Source organism: Heloderma suspectum, chromosome 2 (genome assembly GCF_057233095.1).
Source record: "Heloderma suspectum isolate Gila_16-S chromosome 2, 16-S_ref, whole genome shotgun sequence".
NCBI lineage: Eukaryota > Metazoa > Chordata > Lepidosauria > Squamata > Helodermatidae > Heloderma > Heloderma suspectum.
Window position 1 is genome coordinate 114,280,739 of NC_139459.1, and position 24,175 is coordinate 114,304,913.

A 24,175-nucleotide genomic window follows, 5' to 3' on the forward strand; every position below is an offset into this window, starting at 1 on the left:
AAACAAGTGGGAATGCTAGTTTCTGGAAGGAGGCAGATTGGTCAGCTCACACAAGGGAAATGACAATTTCCACCTGTTTGGGGGCTTCCCCTATGAAGTGCTAAATCTCCTCACATAAGCAAGTGGGTCCTTCTCGCACAGTGGAATTGGCAGGACCCACCACTTGCAGAAGGGAACTGGCAGGACAGAAAGAAATTGGCGGGGGTGTAAGTACTCTGTTGGATTCTGCCCATGGTTTGGTTTTATGTCTGAATTTCTGTAGTGCAGCAGAAAGGTTAGGGGAAAATTTGTTTCCCCGGTCCACAAAAAGCTGAAGGACAAGAAACTGTCACAGCTCCTCTGTCAGGTTAGTCACAATCACAGTAGTCATTGTCTATTTATTTGTATACCACAATACATTGTATTCAAAACAGTTCACAAAACCAAGAAATACAATTATTATACCGTACAATACAACATTAACTCAATTACAGTCAATTGAAAACATATCAACATTTAAATAAGCACAAGACTAATTAAAGGGACCATTTACTCCTGTAATCTTGAGTAAATGGCCACTTTATGGCCGTCATTTGTGTAAAAGGCCCTTTACGTAAAAGAATGAGCTGCCATTTTTACGAAAAATGGTGGCTTGCTGAGGGATCAGGTGGCTGCTTGCCAGGCACCTGCAGGCTGCCTGTTGGCTCGCTGCATGTCAGGAGTCCAGTGAGCGGCACAAGAGGTGGACCTCTGTGAGTCCATCCATACCTAGCTATGTGTATTCACAACATTAAAAACTAGTTGTAGACATGTTTCAGTGATAGCTACATAAAATCTTGGAGCAATTGTCTACATCCATCCACTAGTCAACTACCAGTTTTTATGCCTATTTTGTCATTTGTTAATAGAGATATTGTCCTCTACCTATATTTGTTTTTGCCATGCAAATTCAGAGAACCTGGGACACTCAGCAAACTGTGCTGGTAGAAAGCACAGCACAAGGCTGTTTATATCTCTGATTCTACAGTTGGGTTGGATGCCTATACAAATATGGTATTAGGCACACAATAGGGACTCCTCTGCTTTAGGTATTGAAAATGAATAATATTTCTAGTCCACATGGATATTGATGTATGTTTGAAAATATGCTAACAATGATGTCCTCTCTCTCTCTCTCTCAATCCCATAGTATCTGCTGTAGTGGTTAGAGTGTGGGACTGGGACTCAAAGTCCACAATTGGCCATGAAGCTCACTGGGTGACTTTGGGCCAGTCACTGGCCTAGTTCACAAATAATGTCAACCCAGAGTATGGGTTGTCGTTATGTGCTATTAATTTATTATTGATTTAAATAATAAGAAATTATTAATTGTTGATTAATTAAGGACAGGGTGTCTTCCAGCATGTGCTGTGCAGAGTAACTTTCCCTCATCGCTTAGTAACCAAAGGTGTCACTCAGACTAAAGCAGTTAGAGCAAATTGCTTCCATATCAGTTAGTAGGAACAAACCACCGTCTGTACTCCCCTCCTGTGTCTCCAGCTATACTTGTCAACCTCCCTCGGAGCACTTCTCAACAAAATATTCCAAATTCTGCAAAAATGCAGGCATGAAGTATAGGATACAAATCAAATATCTACACATTTGTGTAAATTATATTGATTCATAAACTGTTGCTTTGTTCCAAGAGCTTGCTTTCTTGGTGTAGAGTTTTCGATTTGGGGAAGCTGTGTAGGACTAGTCCTGAGAAAATGGAGAAAGAGCAATTAGAGGGTTACTGCTAAAATGTTTTGACTGTCGCCAACGTGTCCTTTTCTCTCCTCCCACCTTCCTTTCTCTTCTAGAGTTCTCGAACGGCTCGATCTGAGGAGGACCGAGATACCCTCTGGGATGCCTGGGGCTCGTGGAGCGAATGTTCCCGCACTTGTGGGGGGGGTGCTTCTTACTCCCTGAGACGCTGCCTGAGCAGCAAGTAAGTAGTTAAACTTCTCTTGAGTCTGCAGTGCAAGAATGCAGCCTGCCAACCCCACCTCACCACAGAAAGAGCAGTGGGTGCCTTGAACTGTGTTTACATTTTGAACGGGAAGGGGAAAGGCCGTCTTCTCTTCAGGCAACCGTCAAGCAGGTTTGATGGCCTGACACACAATTCTAAAATATGTCTGTAGTAAAAACGTGCAGTGCAGCGAATGATTCCTGTATGGTTCTTACCCAAGTTTAAATGGTACGCTGCCAGCTAATGAAAAATGAAACTACTCATAGACTCCCTCATTCAGAGTGGTAATCCTTTTCACTCTCATGTACTGAACTAGAGATAAACTTCCAGGTTTTTCAGCCTAAATCATTCAGTCATGTAGGAGATATAAAATCAGGAGAGAGAACCACATTTGTGTGTGTGTGTGTGTGTGTGTCTGTTTACACACATGCACACACTTACACAGGTGGGTACGCACACACAATTACAATAACATATTGAGCTCCTACTTTTACAGAATTCCATTAGTTTATGAAGGAGATTCAGGGCTAAACTAGATGGGATGCTAAACTCATCACTTGAAGTTCCTCCCCCGCCCCCCCACAAAGCTTCCACAGTTAACCTTCAGTTAACTATTTCCTTACTGAAATCCACCCCATGCCTTGAAATTGCTATTAGCCTTTGGGGAAACACCCATTGGCACCAGTGGAAACTTACCATCTAGAGTTAATAGTATCTTCAGGGGCATTTTTGTCAGGAAGGTAGTGGGAGAGGAAAAGGTTAATCCCCTTCCTCGGGTGCTGTGGTGGTCCCAATGAAAATCCACCTTGCATCGGCTATTAACTTAACCCCCCTACACACACACACACACACACACACAAACCCCCACATACCCACAAATGGAAATTTCAGTGATAACTTTAGTGTCATATCTAGTTTGGTCCTCGGAGATCTAGTGCATTATGAGTAGCAGGCCAGGGCATATGCGCCCAAGGGCACCTCTGTAGCTTGCTCTCACGCTCTCTGTTTATTTTAAAATCTCACTCAAACTGACTCCACTGGGCTCTCAAAGTTGTTTATGACAAATAGCACAAATATAATAAAAACCATTTTAAAATAATTTCACCTCCCATATAAACCCATACCTTAAATCAACAGCCCAAGCAAGCCGCAATAAATTAAAACCAGTTTCATTACCCCTTTAGAATTCAGAGGTCCTCCTTAAACAGGAAGATCTGAATATCAAATGGAAGCCAGCCAGGGGAGCTTTGTTCGGGAGGAAATTCCAGAACCATAACAGAAGCCACTCCTGATCTTATAGCAAACATCAGTGCTTCCCACAGCGGAGGTGAACAGAACAGGACCTCATCTGTAGACCTTAGGATATAACAAGAAATATTCAGGGAGGCTGGATTTGGGGGTAATTGCATGAACCTGAGGCCAGCTACTGAGTTTCTCTTGACTCTCCCTTGGTCCAGGTACTTAGCTGGGGAGCTGCCTCACGAGAGGCTGAATTTGTTACATTTCATTTCTTTTTCTTCGTTTGTCTGCCATTGCCCCTCTTTGTTCCTGTGCTGCTTTTCTGCAGTGCTCATGCTCAAAGAATAATGGACTAAGGGCAGCACAAGAATAATGACTAAGAAGAGGAACAAAGGATAAATGTCCCACTTGAACAGGGGCCTATTTCCACAAGTGATTTACTCCGAACTGGCTGCGTTTGGAGGTTGTTAGGGATACATGACATCGTGGCCATTCAGCAGTCACCCCAGAGCTTATCGCAGAAAAACCGGATTTCCCGAGACTGCTTAAAGTCTGATTTTTTTCCCTCAAGTCTGATTCTTTTCCTCAAGTCGGATTCTCCCCAGTATAGTTGCTGTGTGCCCCAATCCCTGCATTGACCTCGGGCATGCTAGCCCTGCCCAGGGGTGTGCCTTTCACCATGACCCCAGTCAAAGGGTGTTTCCATGGTGTTTTCCCTGCCTGCATTTCCCTGATGTTTCCACCATTTCCCCGCTGGCCACCAGAGTTCTTTTTTTTTTTTTTTAAGTAAAGGATTAAAACAAAACAGCACTTTAGCACTACATCGTGAACCAGAAGTAAACACTCCCCATTCACCAGCCACCAACTGTGTCGATGCTGGACATTTAAAGTCATTACTCTAGCAGGGGCTAAGGTTTACACTACCAAAAGAGCTGTGTGGAGTGAAGTGTACATATTGAAGTTCCCAGCCAGATCACAGTTCTACAGCTAGAGGTAGGGATGTACGGACTGTGTAAAATCCTCTCCATCTGTGTTTCGTGGATTGTCAGGCGCTTTTTGATCCATTGTCCGTGCACAGACGGATGTGAATATTTTTTTTCATCATGCAGAAAAATATGCAAATAATTACGTAAGTATTTATGTATTTACACAATTTACCTTAGAACGTAACATTTCGCGTATTGTCCCTGATTCCATTCAATGTTTCCTCAGCAGAAACTTGTGTATTTTCCTACAAATATATATACATAAATTTCAGGAAAGTAAAAGAATCATCTGAAAGTCCACGGACTTCGCACAGCCTGAGGGGGGCGCTCCGCAGCAGATTCTGCAGGTCGGATTCTTAGAAATCCGAGCTCATTTTAGTCCATCTCGAATTTCTCCAGCATCCCTAGCTAGAGGTAGTTACTGCTGAATCCTCAGTTGCTCATTTAGAAGGCATCGCTATCACACCACAGCGACAAAAGCCTCAGTTCTCCAGCAGCATGTCTACCCCACCTCACTATCTCATTACAACAGTATTGTGTATTTTTGCCATCAGTACACATACTTCCTATCTCGGTATTTTGCTATCACTCTGTCATGAAATAGCACTAAAACGTATTTGCGCTATCGTGCAATAGCACATTAGTTCAGGAGTCTCACTAACTCCCGTTGTGCTCAGTGAGGCTTGTTCCCAAAATTGCACTATCACGCATTTGCGCTATCGCACGATAGTGTATTTATTCAAGGGTTCCTACTAATGCATTTTTTTTTTTTGCAGTAGTGAGGATTAAGAGGAAAAGAGGCAGACTAACTCCCCTAATGGCCGTGAAGCGCTATTTCAAAAACTGCATGTCTCTGATGTTTGGTTCAAGGCTTTTCGGGAGTAATTAATGCCAGTTTCAATCCTTTGCATCATCGCCTACCCGGATCTTCAGGGGTCAGGAGAAAGTGGGGGAGAGTCTGGGGGGAAAGCCTCTCTGATTGGTTGAGCAGCCCTTGCCAATCTGATGATGTTCACTTCCAATCCTCCCACTCCATGCAGACGTATGTTTCCGTCAGCGACTTATAATGGTGTGAGGAACTTGTTAGTGGAGCCCTGTGCAGAGCCATGCCAATTCCATGAAAAATCTGGTATTCCTCTGTTTGCTTCAACCTTCCATTGTTGTGGAAACGCAGCCCTGGCAGGCTGGGGCATTTACTCACTAGTACACTTACTAATGGGCAGACATTCCGCCCTTCCACTTTAAACAGCATGTTGGGGTCTTTGCTTCCCAAATAGATTTACTTGCAAGTAGGTTCTCCACTCTACAGCTTGAAAGAGCAGAGTTGAAAGATGACAGTGTCTCTCACAATCTATGGACAGGCATTACAAAATAACTCTGTGGGAATGCTGCCACCATTCTTTCTCTCTCTCTCTTTTTTTAAGAGGATGTGCACTTTCCTTCTCCAATGCTGGAGTAAATCTTCCCATGAGTTCCTTTTTTTCTTGTGGTAAAACAGTGCCCAATGGGCAAGTCATATCCACTGTGTGTGGACACTGCTGATGGGCAGGACTGACAGGCTTACAACACTAATGAGAAAGTCCTTTCCCACCCCCACCCACCCCATTCTGGAATGTATTTCTTTAAAACACATATATTTATGTATTATTGCATTTATATCCCACCTTTTTTCCTCTTTCGAGGAGCCCAAGGCAGCAAACATGCTCCCCCCTCCTCTCCATTTTATCCTCGCAACACCCCTGTGAGGTAGGTTAGGCTGAGAGTCACTGATAGGCCCAAAGTTGCCCAGTGAGCTTCAGTATTCACCATATAAGATTTCAGTGTGGCAAACAAGAATCAAAGAACAATACAATGGGGGGGGGGGAACCAAAGATTAAAACAACAGATAAAGCCTTCAGACCCCCCACCACCATACATTTCTAGAGATGGGGCAGGAAGTATATCTCACATAGTTCCCTTTGCCTCATCATGCTGTTAGCCAGCATAACAGTGTGACTGAGATGGGAAGAGGAAGGAGGGAAATTATATTCTCTGCTCTTCTTAGGGATGTATGAGAAATCCATTTCAGATTGTTTTTGATCAGGATTTACCCAGTTCCTACCTTCCAGACTGTACACAGACTCGGATGCAATCTGCGGTCAAAGTCCAGACATTTCCCAGCTTGCAGTGTAATTCACGCCCCCCCCCCAAATGTGGTCAACAGCATGCGTACATTTGAAAAATGTGCACAAATACATTTTAATCAATGGGAGAAGAATGCAAACTTGTCAAGGATGCATGCAATTGATGCACACATTTGGGAAACACACATGGATTTTCATATGAAAAAAGAAAAACAAAGCTCACAATCTGATATGGACTCGAGTTGGAATGGGTTTTGAGATGGAATTCGGAGGACTTCGGCAAGCTTGACCTCCCTAGTTCTCCTCCTTGTATGTTTTTTACTGCTGCTTCCTGATGCTGAGTTGAGGGAGAGGAGAGCGTTTTGCGGTGGAGACAGTTTGGGGGGATGGAGACACATGATGCATACATGCAGGTGTAGAAGCCAGGAATACTTCTCCACCTCAGATCAAACTCTGAGCTGGAGGAGAGTTTGGTGGTTGGAAAGCTCACTTCAGTTTTGTGGTTGCTGTTACCAAGCCCCTGAAGTACATTTTGGAACATGGTTTGTACGATCCGTCCTAACATCTCTATCCATTTCTTGCTTTAAAATGTGTGTGTTTGTGTGTGTATGAGGTTCAGAATAAAGTTTACAATTTAAGCATGTTTGTTTCTGCAAAGAAAATGTACATAAATTGAATCAATTTGCACAGAATTTGGGTTTCTGTTAACTGGGGAGAGGGAGAAATCACTGAGCATGACTATGCATCTGTCAACAGGTATCAATTTGGGAGGAATCATCGGACATCAATTTCATGCTTTAAACCCCTCTCTGATACTTTGCACATTGAAAGCACCCAGATGTAATAAAAAATGTGGACATGTTTTCTGAACAGTGCTGATGAGAATTTAATATAAACCTGTTGGAAAAAATACTGTCCAAAGATGATTTTCTAGCTCTGACATTATAATGTGTGATGATGTGCGGAAGCTGCAAGTCAAAAATCATGCTCTATGCAGTTTAGAATTGAGTCCAAGCAGCACAAAGATGGAAGCTGAATCTCCTGTTGTTGTTATGGTGAGACAGGAGCAGACTGTTTACGGGAAGAAGAAAGATTCATGATTGAACCATGAAATCAGCAGGGCAACTATATATATTTCTTTCAACTCCCTGTAGAAAAAAGGCAACAGCTTGCTATTTCCGTGGACTATTAGCCAAATTCTTGTTCTTGTAAAGCATGTTTTTCCACAGTGAACACATTCATCCTTACCAGGAGGAAATAAATCCTCCTTTTCCTCCAGCATAAAATTGAACTGAAAGTTCAGTTGCTGCCATGAAGGTAGAAAGCTGGACTTCAGTAATGATGGTTGATGATTAAATCTCTAAGGCTGCAATCCCATACCTGGTTTCCTGGGATGAAAGTTCATTTGATTCCATGGTACTTACTTCTGAGTAGACATGCATAGGATTGCAATCTAAGATACTGTAGGGTTCAGTATACCATTGTGCCCTACGGTGGCACTCAGCCCACAAAGGAGCTGTAGACAGTCTGATTTCCAGGGATTGGGCAACTTCCCGGAATCAGTACCGAGGGGTACATACTCAAAGGGAACATGACATCTTTCTGTCATTGCAGTTCTAATGCTTTATTTTTAAGTTACTTTTAATTAACATGCACAGTGCTCTGCATTGTATTAAACTGCTGTTGTGTCAACATTTTAATGTTCTAATGCAAGGGTAGGCAACCCAGTGCCCTCCAGATGTTTTGGACTAAAACTCCCATAACACCTGACCATTACCCATGCTCGCTGGGGCCTATGGGAATTGTAGTCCAGAACACCTGGAGGGCACTGAGTTGCCCATCCCTGTTGTAACTTTTTCATATGGACTGTGATTTTATATGCTATATTTTGATGAATGTTATAGGATTCTTTGTGTTTTAGTATGATGTGAGCCACTTCGAAAGGATCACAAATGCAAATCTCTAAATACATAATTACATTATTAAGGCGGATGGTGGGATGGATGGATCTGTCTAACTTGGGACCCTGGATTTTCACCACTGTTTTATCCCATTCCTGAATTATCCCATTCCATTTCTTGCAAGTTTTTTAAAAAGAAATCCAGGTGAAATCAGGAAAAAAATTCCAACCACCACCTCCTCCTCAACAAAAGTAAATTACTCCCTGTTACGAGATGGCCCAAGGGCTGCCTTTAAAACATTTTTTTTACAGGTTAAAACTGCTTGGAGTAGCTAGAAAGGGCATGTCTCCTGCTAAGGATGCTCCCGGGGGCACTTGTGGTCCCATTTTCACTGCATGTGCTAGGAGATGCACACTTCCTGTGTGTTCCAACAAGCAGTTTTTACCTGTAAGAAGAAATGAAAAAGTTTAAGGCAGCTATCCAAGCACCTCACTGAGTTCAGAGGAGTGTGCATTCCAGAGGAGGACCACATTCTGATTTGCAATTCAGTTTGGGAGGCTGCAGATCAACAGATGAGTTTGCTCGAAGTGCAGCTCCCCGCCCGCCGCCACACACACACACACACACACACACAATGGTTGATATAGTTATTAAGTTATGTTGCAATTATGCTGAGGGTTAGCTGTGCTCCTGTTGAACAATTTCACCAGCAGCAACAATATGACTCTGCACAATGCAGCCGCATTCGGACATCGTTTAGATAAGACTTCAATAGGCTTAAAGCAAATTGATCTGGCTTTCAACCTAAGCCACTGCTGCCTTCTTCCTTCTCCGGCCTCCCTAAAGCCCACTGGCTCTTTCTCTGCCACAATTACTACCACGTTCAACATATTGCACATGATGTGACATCTTTGTTGCATTCAGGCACCATGATAAACCATAGTTAAACAAGTTGGCTAAGTACTAAACTGTGGTTAATCTTAACAATGGCTTGTTTTCATAATCCATGGTTTGAAGTTGGCTTCTGCTTGTTTCAGATAAACAGTACTTAAGATTAACCACAGTTTGTTGGGTTCAGAAAACATGACAAGCCATGGTTAATCAAAAGAGAGGTGAAAGCTTCTGAACTCCTCCTCATGGCTGTGCTGGAGGAGGAGAAGGGAGAAGCATGCAAGCCTAGTGTGGGAGGCTAGGCTCATTCCTGTTAAGATAAACCATGGTTTGTAACATCATTTAAAAAATTACAATGATAAAAAAATGTTGAAACAGTAATAAAAACAATTTAAAAGACCCGGGACAATAAATATGGTGTTGTAATATTTGAACTGACTCCACCTGACAAACAAGGATTTGCAAGCAGGTGCCAAACCAGGATCTGAAACCACATTTTGAAGAGGATTAGAAACCATAGTTTGAGCACAGTCAGCACACTGTGGTTTGGCATTACATCTAAAGCAGGAAACCATGGTCTAAGACGTTTTACCGATTTCTATTTGGGATAGCACCTGAGAATGCTCATAGAAGATGGTCAAAGACTGAAACTACACAAACTATGGTTTATCTGTACATCTGGAATACAAATAATAGTTTGGAATCTTAACCATGGTTAGTGCAAACCATGGCTTGGCATTACATCAGAACCAATCTTATGTTTAAAACTGTCTCTTGCATGAACAGAAATGGCTGTAGAAATGAACTTTTTAGGTGGTGTGTGTAAAAGCTACCTATGCCGCTTCCTTACCACAATTTAGCACTATAGTCTTCTTTTCTGGCGCGCGTGTTCAATCCAAAACCAGAGCAGGTTGCGCAAAAGGAACATAGTAATTAGAATTGTCTAACAAAGTACAATTTTTCACTTCCTTATTCAACCAGTCCTCTTTGATTTATGAAATGAAAAGTGAACTTTTGCCCATTCACAGATTGAGCGAGGATTATTATGTGCTGATTCTGTTAGCCAGTAACAATATATTCTAAATAGTAAAATTTGACCTTGAATTAGCACCGCAGTAAATGTGTAACTCGTTTTTCCTTTTTCTGGTCTGCATACAATTACAAATGTAAAGGAGTGCTAAATGGTGATATATATTTTTCTGTGGTGCTGGGCAAGCAGTTCAAACTGAAAAGGAAAGAAATCCACCCAAACTTTGGGGATTTAGAAATAAACTTAAATGCATGACAGTTTTAAATCTAACAAGAAGTAAATGAACTATCTGTGCTCTGTGTTCGTGGTTCATGGCTTTGTGCGGTCTATCGTTTTACAGAGATGTGTCATGTTACACAGGATTGTGTGTGCCATGCATAATTCTATAACAAATAAAATAAAGAATGACGCTAGATTTCGGGTTGTTAGTTTGATAAATTAAGAACTGGCACACCAGTTGAACACTATAGAACAGACCAACCCACAAACCAAAGCTAAATATTTCTCCTCCAGTGAGGAATGTTCATGGTGTATTATGCCTTTTCGTTTTGTGTATGATGGCTTCCAGAACATTGAGTAAAAGGAGAATGCAGTCCCATTGTGTTAGCTTTGAAGCTATGCAAAGAATACATGTCCTGCTTCTAAACATCTTTGTTCAGCTAAGCAGCTGAATAAGTGCAATTAATCTATTTTCCAAGAGTCAGCTGCCAGATCTTCTGATTAGTCCCATTCCTTGAGTCAGGTATAAGGTTCTTTTGCTATCAGGCATTTCCACTGTCTAAATGCAAACATTCTCATTTGGAGATCTACTTAATATGATCCCAGCACTACCACCACTGATTTCCATACAGTGCAGTGCAACTTTTTTTTCTTTTTCTTTTGCCAAATACCACATAAAACATCAGATTTTTCCGACCCAGACAACTATGCTTAAGTTCCGTAGCTGAAGAGGACAGTGTGTCCTGTGGTAGGGTGCCTGCATTGGGTGATTGAGTTCCAACAGACTGTCAAGTTTCTAAAGAGGGAAACTGGAAGACTGAGTGTCAATCTACATGTTATGTTAACGATGTATGTGAAGCTGACCCCTCTCTTGTGTTCTTACTTGACAATAAGTGTGCATGGTCCTGATTTGGACTGGGAACAGAGCACGCCAGGAAGGGAGGATTAAACCTTCCCCCCAGCTGTTTGTCTCCCAAAATTCCCACCCCCAGACACACATGGCAAATAAAAGAAAAGAAAAAGAAAAAAGACTCCATTGGCATAAATGGAAGCTTAAAAACATACACACAAAACCTTGAATAGCACCTTAGAGTTCTGGCTGGTTCTAACTAAAACCCAGAGTGGAATCACTGCCCCTCCGAAACTGGAGCCACCAGCCTTCCCTGGGTGGATGGAAGGGATTTCATGTGTTCCAAACATCATCTCAGGGGCACCCATGTGCTGGAGAGCTGTCCTAACAGCCCCAAACTGGTAATATGTTAAAGGGGGGAAATCCTTGTGTCTAAACAAAAAACGTCCCCTCTCTTGTGACTGTAGTTCAGTATCAGTAACTGTTACTGGACATAAGGCACTAAGCAGTATCACATTGTTTACCAACTCTCCATGGGGATATGACAAATTGTGAATAATGTGACACTCACCCAGAGTTTCAAATGATTGACTGACATACGGTGCATACAGGGGCCCTCATACGGAATTCTGAACTCCTCAGTGAATCTCCTCAATAGGTACTTCGTGGCATCCCTGTTTGAGTAGTCAGTTAACACATTTCTTAAAACTTCCAAAACAATTGGATTACTGGCCTTTCCCCGTTATTCCCTGCCACCTTCCTTCTAATTATTTCCCTGCTCTGGCTGCCTACCTCATTGCCACTTCCCTCTGGGGCAAGTGGAGAAGGGATTCCTCCCGCCACAGTTAAAGCACTTGTGTCAGAATCAGCATTGCCACTGGAAGCACCTGCCCAGGGAACTGAAATTCCAGCATAGCAGGCAGGGTTTTGCCCCCTGCCTTGCAGTCACAGCTATCTCTGACCGTGCAGGTGAGTGCACCAACAAGTCTCCCACTGTCAGAATGATTGGCAGTTGCCTTACACATTGGCATCAGACACTGTACCAACCGCTCTTTCTGGGCAGTAGCACAAGACAGGGTGGGATTCAAGGCAGCCTGCCTTCTGACCATCTCACCATATCTAAACCAAGTGGGGCCCAGGTATTCTGGATATGCCCTATGTATAATGTACTTAAACAATGTACTTAACCATATCTGGCCACGCCACAGATGTGCTTGAAGAACCATCCCCATGTATATTGTATAACCTGACAACCAATTTGGCCAGTTTCTGTCTGCCTGTTTCCTTTTTATCTTCTGCTCACAGGATGCCACCTTGTCTTTGTCCTTGGTTTCAAATTCCCAAAAAAGCAAGGAAAAGTCTTCAGTATTCCCCCATGCCACGTTTTCGCCTGATGATCACTCAGAGACAAAGAGACCTCTCCATAAGAGAGAGCTCCAGCCCTGTGCACTTGCAAAGCTGAGTAAGGAGGAGTCCCAACCTTCCCCCTTTGACCACAATAAGTGGATATTGCAGCCTTGGTGCTGCAGACCAAGGATTAGCTCCCTGCCACACATAAGTAGCACATGGAGACTGGCTCTGAGGACATGCCTAAACCTGCTCTATTCCTGAGAAAGCTCCTCCCCAACCTCTACCTGATGTAGATGGCTGCTCCACCCCTAACTCACCAGGGCCATAAACTCCCCCAAGCTATGCAAGGACTCTCATCCCCATACATCTCCTCCTTCACATATTCACCCCCAGCTGATGGAGCTCCAAGTACTACATCAGTGTTGGGAGACTGCTGGAAACACACCAAAGTCTTAGCTTTCTTAGCTGCCCGAGACACACCATCCTTCACCTTTATAGTGTGTTCCACCTTTGCCTTTGCTTTATTCTACTCTAGTGCTTTTATTATAGGAAGAAACGTTGGTAACTCCTGATCATCCCCCTCATCCAAGAATATACAGACACAACTAAATCTGGCTGTCTCCGACCTTTCACGGCCCTCCCTTTTTCTGAAGTGCCTGGTTTGGATCCATCCTAACTGAAACCATATATCACAAATTTATGCTACCCGATGCCCATCCAACCAGATGTTGCACCAGTTCACCAAATGAATTCCAGAATGACACCCTCTCAGTTGCTGCCTAGATGAAAGGGTGAAAGAGGAGGCAACAGAGGAGGACTTGCCGTTTGACCTGCAACGCTCCACTCCTTTGCAGCTGAAGTGCCAGATTTGCAGCCAGCCCTGTCTTGCCTTTCCCCAGGAGCCAGCTGCAAAAAGTACTATGCTGGATATCAGCAAGGCTGGGGGCAAGGGAATTACCAGCATTATCATTATAGTCTTCTAAAGTCTTATTGAAGATGTTTAATACAGAAAGGGAGGGTACAGGAAAGGAGGAACTCCCAGGATTCTGGAAACAATCTTAGGTGATAATAGGTTAACTGAAAAGCTACATAGTTACTCAGAGATCCTACCCATTATTATTGTCACACCTTTTTTCAGCAAAGGGACAAAGCTTGGGATACTCTGTGTGATATATATAGAGAGAGAAGGGGCGGGGGACTTAGATGACCATGTGTGGTCTCATGGATACTGAATCACTGAAGCTGAATCACTGAAGCTGAATCACTGAAGCTATCATCACCCTTTCCTCTAGGAAATCCTGTATAAACTGCTGATCAGGGTGGAGATCTTCTTGTCATAGTGGAATGATATAAATATAATGTGAGAGAGTACAAATTAACCTCTGCCATGTCAACAGTTCTCCCCAGTAACATCTTTATGCAGGTCCAATTATGCTTTATTGCTTTGTTACTTTTTACCCTCCTTTCTTTTCCTCCCTTTCCAGGTAAGATTAAAATCCAACACCACACTTTCCCCTTCTCTTTTCCACCCTGAAATCCCCTGAACCCCCAATACCTGCTCCAGATGGTCCCCCAAGCCTCTGGAGCAGTTTTTGAGGGTGTGCAGGGGGCTGCAAGGAGACAGGGAATCGCCTATTCCTTGTTCCACTGATGGAAGCAGTTCTAATGGCAGAAGGGGTTAAGTGAATACCACTCTATGTTATTGAAAATATGGTCAACTATGTCCTGATTACCAGTTGTTTGAGTGAATATTACATGTAGTGATACATAGCCAAACATGGACTCTTCCTACTTAACTCCTTTAGTTGTATGAACATAAGAACATCCCTGCTGGATCAGACCAAGGGTCCATCTAGTCCAGCATTCTGTTCACACAGTGGCCAACCAGGTGTCAACCAGCAAACCACAAGCAGGAGACAAGTGCAAGAGCACCCTCCCACCCATGTTCCCCAGAGGCATACCGCCTCTGATACTGGAGGTAGCATATAGCCATATGGAAGGTCCTTTTCCTAAATAGCAGGGTTCCCTTTTAATCACTCTTTTAATGCACAGTGATTAATCTAGATTAAATACCACCTCTTGAATTTTGGCATTTAACTTCAAAGAAAGCTGAAGCCCTGACCTTCATGAGTAGACCCATTTTTGTAGATGAATGCCAGCATGGTGGGGAAAAATTCCATGACTGAGTCAGTCTGTGGTAAGATGTGAGTTTGATGGGCTATAGTTTCTTTACTGTTATTGTCTGTATTTTGTCTGTATTAAGTAAATACTTAATTACTTAATTTATTTGAATTACATATGCCCGGAATTTGTTATTTTTATTTTGGGTTGTGGCTGTTTATATCTCTTATATATGTTGTTATAATTACAACTGCATTATTTGGGGGGGTTGTTTTTTCTAATGTAGGAGATGTGTTGTAGAAGCCAGGGATTAGAAGGGCATTCCTACCACCATCTTATATTGCTGAGCTATCAGTATGTTGTGGCTCAGTCACAGACTACATGTTCTGGAGCATAATTGTGACACACATGGCCCATGCAATACGAGCTCCAAAATTTGGGAGGGGCTTGGGCAAGGAACCCTGAATGGGCTTGTTTAACCTGGAAGGTTGGGCATGCACATGGAGAACTCTCTCAGGTTGCCTCTGACTTGGGTGTTCCATACAAAGCGAGAATGGTGGTGCTACAAAGTGGTGGGCCCTGTGTTGATTTTCTGGCCCTAGTGAGTGCCCGACATGGATGCTTTCAGGAGACAGGATCATTTCTGTGAGCATTATGTTGCCAGTCCTGGATTTAATACACTTAGGTCAAAGTGCTACTTGCTTTCTTCTGTTATAACCAGCTTACTATAGTAAGCACATCTATTAGAAATGTACTGTGTATATGGCAGAAGGGGAGTCTGTGTACTACAACCAGCAATCTGTTCATACAGTCAGATGATGTGTTTTCCCTGCTGCTGTCCTGCAAACTGCATTTTATAGTTAGACTGCATGTAAAGTAGCATTCAACTTGAGCACGCTCCGGGAGAGAGCGGAGGACAGGAAGGCCTGGCGTGCTATGGTCCATGGGGTCACGAAGAGTCGGACACGACTTAACGACTGAACAACAACAAAGTAGCATTTGTGTGGCACGATAATAATCTTCAACTGGAACTGTAAGGAAACATGCCTGACTGCAAGCTATAGAATGTGCAATAGGTTGTGGTACATATGTATGAATTTGTCTTGTCTCTATTTTCGTTTACCCGTTGTTGAGTTCTTCTTATAAATAAGGTTAAGTACATATTTACTTTAAAATGAAAAACAGCAACAACTGCAAAATGCCATCCACTTGAACCACGTTCATCTCATTCTGCTCTATGTTAGTCATAGGATGTTGCCAAGAAGGTTGAGCTGGAGATAATGGCTCATTGACCTTTCCTAGGATGACCTGTGGAATCCCAGGGTGGCTTTCTCCACAGCTTTGAGCCAGAGTTTTCTGTTTCACTTGGCAGCCTCTTGTGACTGTTTGCATACTTCCTTTTGTCATCATCTTTTCCTGTCAAGTTATATTTTCTCTGCAAAGTTTGGCTGAGGATGATGGAGTTGGCCATGATTTCATTTGCTTTGTATTTTGTGGTGTTCATATCAAGATCCCTTTGCTTTGTGTGGCAGATCTTTTTACACATTAACCAATCATATTATATATAATATATAAATTTTGCTGCCACTTTGCCATGGAAATGAGACATGTTGTTTTGTTCCGCACTGATATGGCAACTCGCTGTCATGCTCCAAGTTAGACCAATATAAGGATGCCACTTTCTGCAAGTCCATAGAAGACCAAGAATTATAATTTTACAGGACATCTCTGTTGGTGCTTTCTTTGGAATACTCCCCTTTCTATATCAAGTTTGGGAAGCATGGGGAGAATACAGCCAAAACTCATAGTCCCTAAAAATAACTGTCATTACACAGTATACATTGCCAAAAGCTTAAGTTATGTCTGTGTTTTTGCTATTTATTAACCTTTTCATGGAATAGATTTAAGTCCCCTTATATACATACTAAGTAATTATGCAGTTAATGTGCATTTTCAAAATTATGTTTAATTTAGACTTGCTAAGGAAAATTGGACTTCAAATCTGTAATACATTTGTCTGCATGGAGAAAACCCTGCATTCAGTGCATATCTCTAGTTTATGTGGATTAAGCCTACTTTGCTCTGGCATGCAAACATAATAGCAACCCCATCCTGTGTAATTCTGGAATGATGGATTGTGGGGGTAGCACCAGATTCCATTTGCCTGCTATTTTCCCTCAGTGTGGAAGATCTGAAGAACTACTTGGTATACCTATTATTCTTTGAAGAGCTTGATTGCATGAAGCCATTATCACAGATTCACTATCATTGCTGTCTTATAATATTCCAACTTATATCCCTTTGGAATGGGTAGATTTGTTCTTTCAGGCAGGAGCAAAACAACTGTAGACTTGGTCATTTGATACTCTTTCTTCCCTAAAGTTGTTGCTTATAGCCCCAATTGCAAAAGACCTATCTGCTCCTGGCTCTCTTTCCCATGCAGGATGGGCAAGAGTCCAGTTCATTGGATGTGATGTGAGTCCAATGAATTACTCTCATCTCCAACACCACCCTCACCATCAGTAGATGGCACTGATGGGAATGCATTCAAATGTAAAAGCAAAGACAAGACTGAATCTCCAGTACTACAGCTGTGACTCTCTAGCAAAACTATTAGTCTGCATAATATCAGCAATTTTGTCAGAAAAGTGGGTGGAAAACTCTGAGCAAGGCATGATCTAGGTCTTCAATGTGGTTCACGGTCCAGAATTTCCACATCAGATGCCATTTTGTGAGTGACTGTAAAGGAGTAGTTCTTCACTGCCAACAGTTCAGTGATATATGAACCCTATATGGTTCCGGCCCAGCCTATCTTAAGGAGCGCCTCCAGCAACACCAGACAGGCCGCTTAACAAGATCAGCCTCAGATGGCCTTCTCTCTGTCCCATCAGCCAGGACAGCTAGACTGGTGGGGACGAGGGAGAGGGCCTTCTCTGTGGTGGCCCCCACTCTGTGGAACTCCCTCCCTAGGGAACTCCGTCATGCCCCCTCTTTAATGAGCTTCCGTTGTGCATTAAAAATGTGGTTGTTCAGGCAGGCATTTGGGGTGGGTTAGGGTATTTAAAAAAAAAATTATGGTAAAATTTTATTGTTTTAAATTGTTTTATGGTGGGTTGTACATCGCCCAGAGTGGCTGGGTGACCAGTCAGATGGGCTATTAATAAATTTAATAAATAAATAAATAAATATAGCCTGTGCTGCAATACATCACTTTGGTATGACTTGAGTGCTGCCTGCTCTTGACTCATCAACCTTTGCATTTCATTCCTCACAAGTTTCCTTTAAGCTGCTATAGAGCCTCATGGTGCCATACTTCTACAGGAGGACACCCCAAAACTATGTCAATGGGCAAGGTTAGCTCATGATTTCATTTGCTTTGTATTTTATGGTGTTCATATCAGGATCCCTTTGCTTTGTGTGGCAGATGTTTTTACACATTAACCAATCATGATATTATATATAATATATATATAAATTTTGCTGCCACTTTGCCATGGAATTGAGACATGTTGTTTTGTTCTGCCATGTTCAACCATTGCGCCATGACACCAGCCATCAAAGCAAAGCAATTCTCCCAAAACGTTTTGAAGACCCAATTAATCCCATGAATCTCAAGGGTAGGCAATCCTAAATGGCCTTTTGCCCTGACATGGCCATAGAAGCATATGGAGCTGTGCTCTCAGCAAGCAACAATCCTACAATACGAAAAATGTGTTCCACAAACCCCAATTATTGGAGAAACTGGGCAGTATCCAGTATTGCCAGTGCACCTCTGCTGGTTCCACTGTGCTCACGGGACCCACCATGTGTGCAATAGGAACTAGTGCTTCCTAAAGGAGCCTTGGAAATGAGCGGACTGGTCAGCAGAGCTCCCTTTGGCAAGCTCTGTTGACTTGTGCTGTTCCAGAAATGAGAGTTTCTATCCCTTTCCAATTGCTTTGGGAACCACTAGGTTCCCATCGTAATAGTGGTATGTCCTGCTAGTGTGCAGCCAGTATTGGATACTGCCCACCATTTCCAAACTGGTGCAAACTTTACCAGAGTAATAGGTAAATATTGGCAGAGATTAGGAGTAACAATTACTGTAAGTACAATAGAGATACTCCTGAGTATTAAAATATTTGCCAATAGGTTTCCTTATAAACTGAATTTTACTTCATACTTTTATTTTTCAGATGTATTTGTCTATTTGTGAGATTTCTTTCCCACCTTTATACCAGTGGCTTCTATATATATATCACCATTCGGTTAACTGACACTTGCAGTTCACAATAAGGATTACAATAACAAACAATTGTTTATTCAGTTATTAATCCATACATGTACAAACACCCCAAATATAAATGTAGATCTTTAAAAAGGACAGAATTATTGTTGCTGAAACGGAGGATGTCCATAGATTTAGCTTATGGGTTAGCAGTATTTAGAGGTTGAATTGGAACCCACAGAGCTCTGGGCCCTACCCAGTGCCATTCAAAAACTATTGAAACCCCATGGATAGAATGGTGGACAAGGGCCTGGAGCCATATTTCTGTTCATCATCATACAACCTTAAGCAAGTCATCATCTCCTGTCCACTATTTCCAATTGGTAAAAGTGACATGCTGACCTACTTCACAGAATTTTTGCAAAGCAAAAACCATAAAGCACCTTGAGGATTAAAAATGTTGGCCAAATATAGATCATGATGATGATATCGGCAAGCCTAGAGGGAATTAATTACTTATGTATGAAAGATAAGGTAGCTGAACCATCAAGTTCTAATAATTATTTTAAATCCAAACCACATGAAGTCACAAACTTCAGAAGATTTATACCAACAGTTTAGTCTGTAGATTTTGCTAATTATTCTTTTAGAGATGGCTGGTAATTTTATTTTGGTTTTTCTAATTTCCGACCACTACACCATGTCAATTATGAATAATGTATTAAATATATTCCAAATGGTCCCCCCCCCATATAAACAGCTACTGAAGGTTATTATGGGATAGGAGGAGGTCACTCTTGCAAAGAATGGGAGGAATGTCTGTATAATTTCAAACTACAGGGTTGATTTCTGACAAATCTATTGCATATTACAGGAGGCTAGTAGGTGATTGTCTTAAAAAAAAAACCCACCTTACCAGATATGCTTGGGATACAAGGAGTGGAATTTGCTGGTAGCAGCTTTCAAGGCTCTTGGGCAAACAAATACAGCACTAGAAAAAGAATGTAACTCCCATCAGATGCTGTAGTAAATGTTCTACCTCCTTGCTAAATTCTGCTCCAGGCAAACTAACCTAGAAGTTTGGCAAAGACCCAGGCCAAATGTGTAAAAAGCAGTTGAGGGAGGGGAAAATGGCAGGTACCCATCACTTATTCCCTGCATTCTCATTCCCTGCAATAACTGATCCTGCAACTAAAGTAGTCACACAATCATCCCCTGTTTACCCCTCTCTCCAGTTCCTTCCCATCCTTCTGTTGTTTCCCACATATCAGTTTTTAGATTGTGAGCTCCTTAGGGCAGGAACCTGCCCTCTTGTACTCTGTAAAGCACCATGCATATTGATGGTGCTGTATTATCTATTGTTATTTACACTCCCCTCCCCTACCATTCTTCTCTCAGCCATAACAAATGGGCTTCCTGAAACCCTATTTGAGTAAAAGCAGTGGAGAGTGCAGGGGAGGAATGGTAGGTGGGAGAAAAGTTAAGCACCCCTTTGACCTACCCGCATATCACCTCCAAATCTCTCTCTCTTCCTGCCACTTTTTAGATGTTCATCATAGAGACACAGATTCCCAGTCCTGAGTCTTCACCCAGTTTCTAGTTTGGCTTGTAGGAGTTACTTAGTGGAAAGCTTGCCCTTATCTATCTATTGTGCATTTATTTGTTAAATTTTCATCCAGCCTTTCTTCAACACATAATGTTCAAAGCAACTAAGAACAATAAAATACAAAGTAAAACATAATATAAAAGCAAATCAATTAAAAACACATAAGAAAGAAATAAACAGCACCCACCAAGAAAACGTTTAACTATTATAACCTGCTTGCTGCTTCAGCAAACTAACCAGTTTAAAAAGCCAAACACCTGTCTGAATAATTTCCTGGCCAGCACAAGGGCAACAAAGTTGGAGGTAGCCTGGCCTCCCTTGGCAGGGAGTTCAAACCCTGAGAGCCACCACCAAGGGAGGCTTCTCTGCCTTTCCTTGAATGTAGGACTAAGGAATATGGTTCCAAGTTCAGGTTCAGCTTCTTACAACACTTGAAATGTGTTTTTTTTTTTTTTGCTTGCCTCCACACTAGCCTTTTTCTCTCTGGAACTGACATTGTTTGTTTACTCAGTTATTATTACAGAGAATTCAGACAATGACACTGCCAAATCTCTGGAAACTAGTGTTTTCTCTATTCTCCACCCATTTTTTTAAAGACCTGTCTCTGGTCATTTTTCTGACCTGCAATGCAGTTGCAGGGCCAGACTGCCCTTTTTGGACTAGCAAAGCACTGTTTCACCTGTCTTGTACTTCTGCTCTTAAGTGTCCTTTTCCCCACAATATTTACATCCTGTGTTAGCTTTCTTTTTTTCTGTTAAATGTTTGCAATTTCCTTGTTGTATGGAAGTGCAAGTACAGTTTGGTTCTGTTTTATTTTTTATAACACAAAGGGTTGTATCCAATATTAGTTTAACTTAAGTCCCATTCATTTCAGTGGATCTACTCTACGTAGGGATTAACATTGGATACAACCTTAGGTCATCACAATATAAGTTAGTACAGTGATTATTTTCTTTTGTTTTGTTGGTGTGCTCCTCTAGACCTAGGTTGCGGGGAAAGGAAGCAGGGAATATTGTCCTGGCCTTCCTGAGTTGTGGAGAGGCTTCCGAAACAGAGCCAAGGGGGCTGAAAAGCTTGTGGTAGTGTAGGGGTGTGTGCGAGGGTCTGGATTTTGCATTTTGGTTTGAACTATCCAGCCAAATCTTGGGCTGTGAGTCTTTAAGTTCAGCTCTTAATTCTGGGAAATGAGAGTCAGAGAAAGGTAGGGGAGGGGACTTCTATGCTCTTTTCTCAGTAAAGTTGGGAGTAAATTCAGTGCAGCGTTATTGACTTTTATGAGCACTCTAGAATTACATTGATGTAATTTGGAGCGTGTTCCATCCCAAGGACATTTATTTGAAGCTCAAATCTACCTCTCCCTCCCATACAAAGGCTAGCATTTAGTTCATTTCAGCTATGATAAATTATTTGCATCAGAAATGCTGACTCTCTAAAACCTGAGATTTGGGGAAATGTTATTTATGCTAGAAGTATTAATTCCTAATAGTTTTCAGTCTCCTGCTTTACTACTTCTCGTCTTGCTCTCATTTCGGGTCATTATCCCATACTACATCCCATATGTGTGCCTTTGGCAGCCCAAAAGGTATGATTTGTGTTTTGATTTTCCTAGCCAGTTTGCTGACTGCAGTGACTGCCACTGGCATTTTGCCAGCTGGTTGTTTACTTCTACAGAAAAAAATATTCATAAGATATGGTTTGGGTTTGTTTTTTTAGGTTACGAATGGAAAAAGCACTATCTGCTCCTAGCCTACTTTTCTGATCTTAAAGGTTAAGTGAAGAGCTGAGCTGAAACAGCCTCTGTAGTTTCATTTTCAGTATTGTTGAACAAAACTTCAATTTTTCAATTTGTTTTCAAATAGCCCCTTGAAAATTTTGCTATTATTTGTCCAAGTCCTAGAATCAAGAAGGAAATGTGCAAAAGCCTCCAAAGGCTGTGTTTCGTTTCGTTTGTAAGCCTTGCAATTCCTCAGCTAGCCCAAAAGTAAGATGTGCAGTCACTGAGTTTGTCTAGCCAAGCCTGGAAAGCTTCCCCGCCAAATTGAACAGTATATATGAAAGGCAATACATATGAAAACATAGACTTTCTAGAGAAGCAAACTGTGCAGGGTTTAAAAAAAAAAAACCTGTAAGAGAACATTCAAATATGCAATCCATAACACATCTGCAGCAAGACAGTGATGGCTGCAGCACCATGGAAAGCTCCAAGTAAGCAGCTTGTGCCAACAAAGGCTGAAGGTGGCCTGGGGCCTTCTGAGTCCTTCCAGAAGGCTCATAACCCAGTATAGAAATGTAATAAATAAATAAGTAGAAAGTGCTGTTGTTGGAAAAAAAATTGATACATGATCACTTCAGGTCTTTCACATCTTCAAAACTCTGGGGTACATTTTTTTAAATGTGTGTGCTTCCTTCCTTCCTCTGGACAGTGTGATCAGAAAGACGTGAGCCAGGAGCCTCATAGATGCTTTCTTCAAAGCCCTACTTTGGAGCACCTCCTGCAATGTGGCATCTTCTCAATGGTGCAGGGAACACACAAGGCAAGAGGCCACAAAGGAAAGTAAGTGCTCACCTTCAGGTCAGAAGGTTGGCCCTTAGGGATTCATCCTTTCGGGCAGCAGGCTGGAGCTTAGTAGGGATCAATCCCTACTAAGCTCCAGCCTGCTGCCCGAAAGGATGAATTCTTAAGGGCCAACCTTCTGACCTGAAGGTGAGCACTTACTTTCCTTTGTGGCCTCTTGCCTTGTGTGTTCCCTGCACCATTGAGAAGATGCCACATTGCAGGAGGTGCTCCAAAGTAGAGCTTTGAAGAAAGCGTCTATGAGGCTCCTGGCTCACGTCTTTCTGATCACACTGTCCAGAGGAAGGAAGGAAGCACACACATTTAAAAAAATGTACCCCAGAGTTTTGAAGATGTGAAAGACCTGAAGTGATCATGTATCAATTTTTTTTCCAACAACAGCACTTTCTACTTATTTATTTATTACATTTCTATACTGGGTTATGAGCCTTCTGCATAAATAAGACATTTAGACAAAGCTTTAAAAATATAACATTTTTACTTTAATGAAGAAAAATAATACAACTGAAGAGGAAAAACCTCAGTCCTGCTCCTGAGCTATGGGCCTGGAACATATCAGTCCATTCATTGTCCAGTTACAGAAACATTGTGCATTTTGAACTTGAAAAAAACTTTTATGAGTGGTAGTATACTCAATACTATATTGAGTATAGGTTACACTGTATATAATCTCACCTTGAATCTATATTTATGACATTGATTGTATTGGCTGGTCTGATGGCATGAAATGTTCAGATGCTCAGGGGGCCAAGCAGTTCTTCTGTGACAGAAGGGAAAGTTGCTACTTTGGTTGGGATAAACAAGAACATAAGAAGAGCCAGGCTGGTTCAGACCAAGGGTCCATCTAGTCCAGAATTCCATTCACACTGTGGCCAACCAGCTGACTGACGACCAGGACCCCACAAGCAGGACACAAGCAGGACAGACCGAGGGCTGCTGGGTAGAGATCAAGGAAGCTGTGTGAAAGATGCAGAGAAGGGAATGAACTGAGACAGAAGAACCCGAAAGGATGGTCATTGGCTTGAGGAAAAGGACAGAGGAGACAGGGAGTTGAGATAACAAGGTCACAGTGCTTAAAGTCAAGTATGGCTATATATTATGGAGGCTG

The 24,175-nt window shown here is 42.1% G+C and overlaps 1 protein-coding gene across 1 annotated transcript in view; it reads left to right on the forward strand.

Annotated features, from left to right (window-relative positions):
- ADAMTSL1 (ADAMTS like 1) overlaps window positions 1–24,175 on the forward strand; it is a 372,341-nt gene that overhangs the window by 39,643 nt on the left and 308,523 nt on the right. The window contains exon 2 of the mRNA XM_084832134.1: window positions 1,821–1,948. Within this exon, the coding sequence (XP_084688260.1) occupies window positions 1,821–1,948 (128 nt within the window). The remainder of the gene's footprint in view (window positions 1–1,820; window positions 1,949–24,175) is intronic.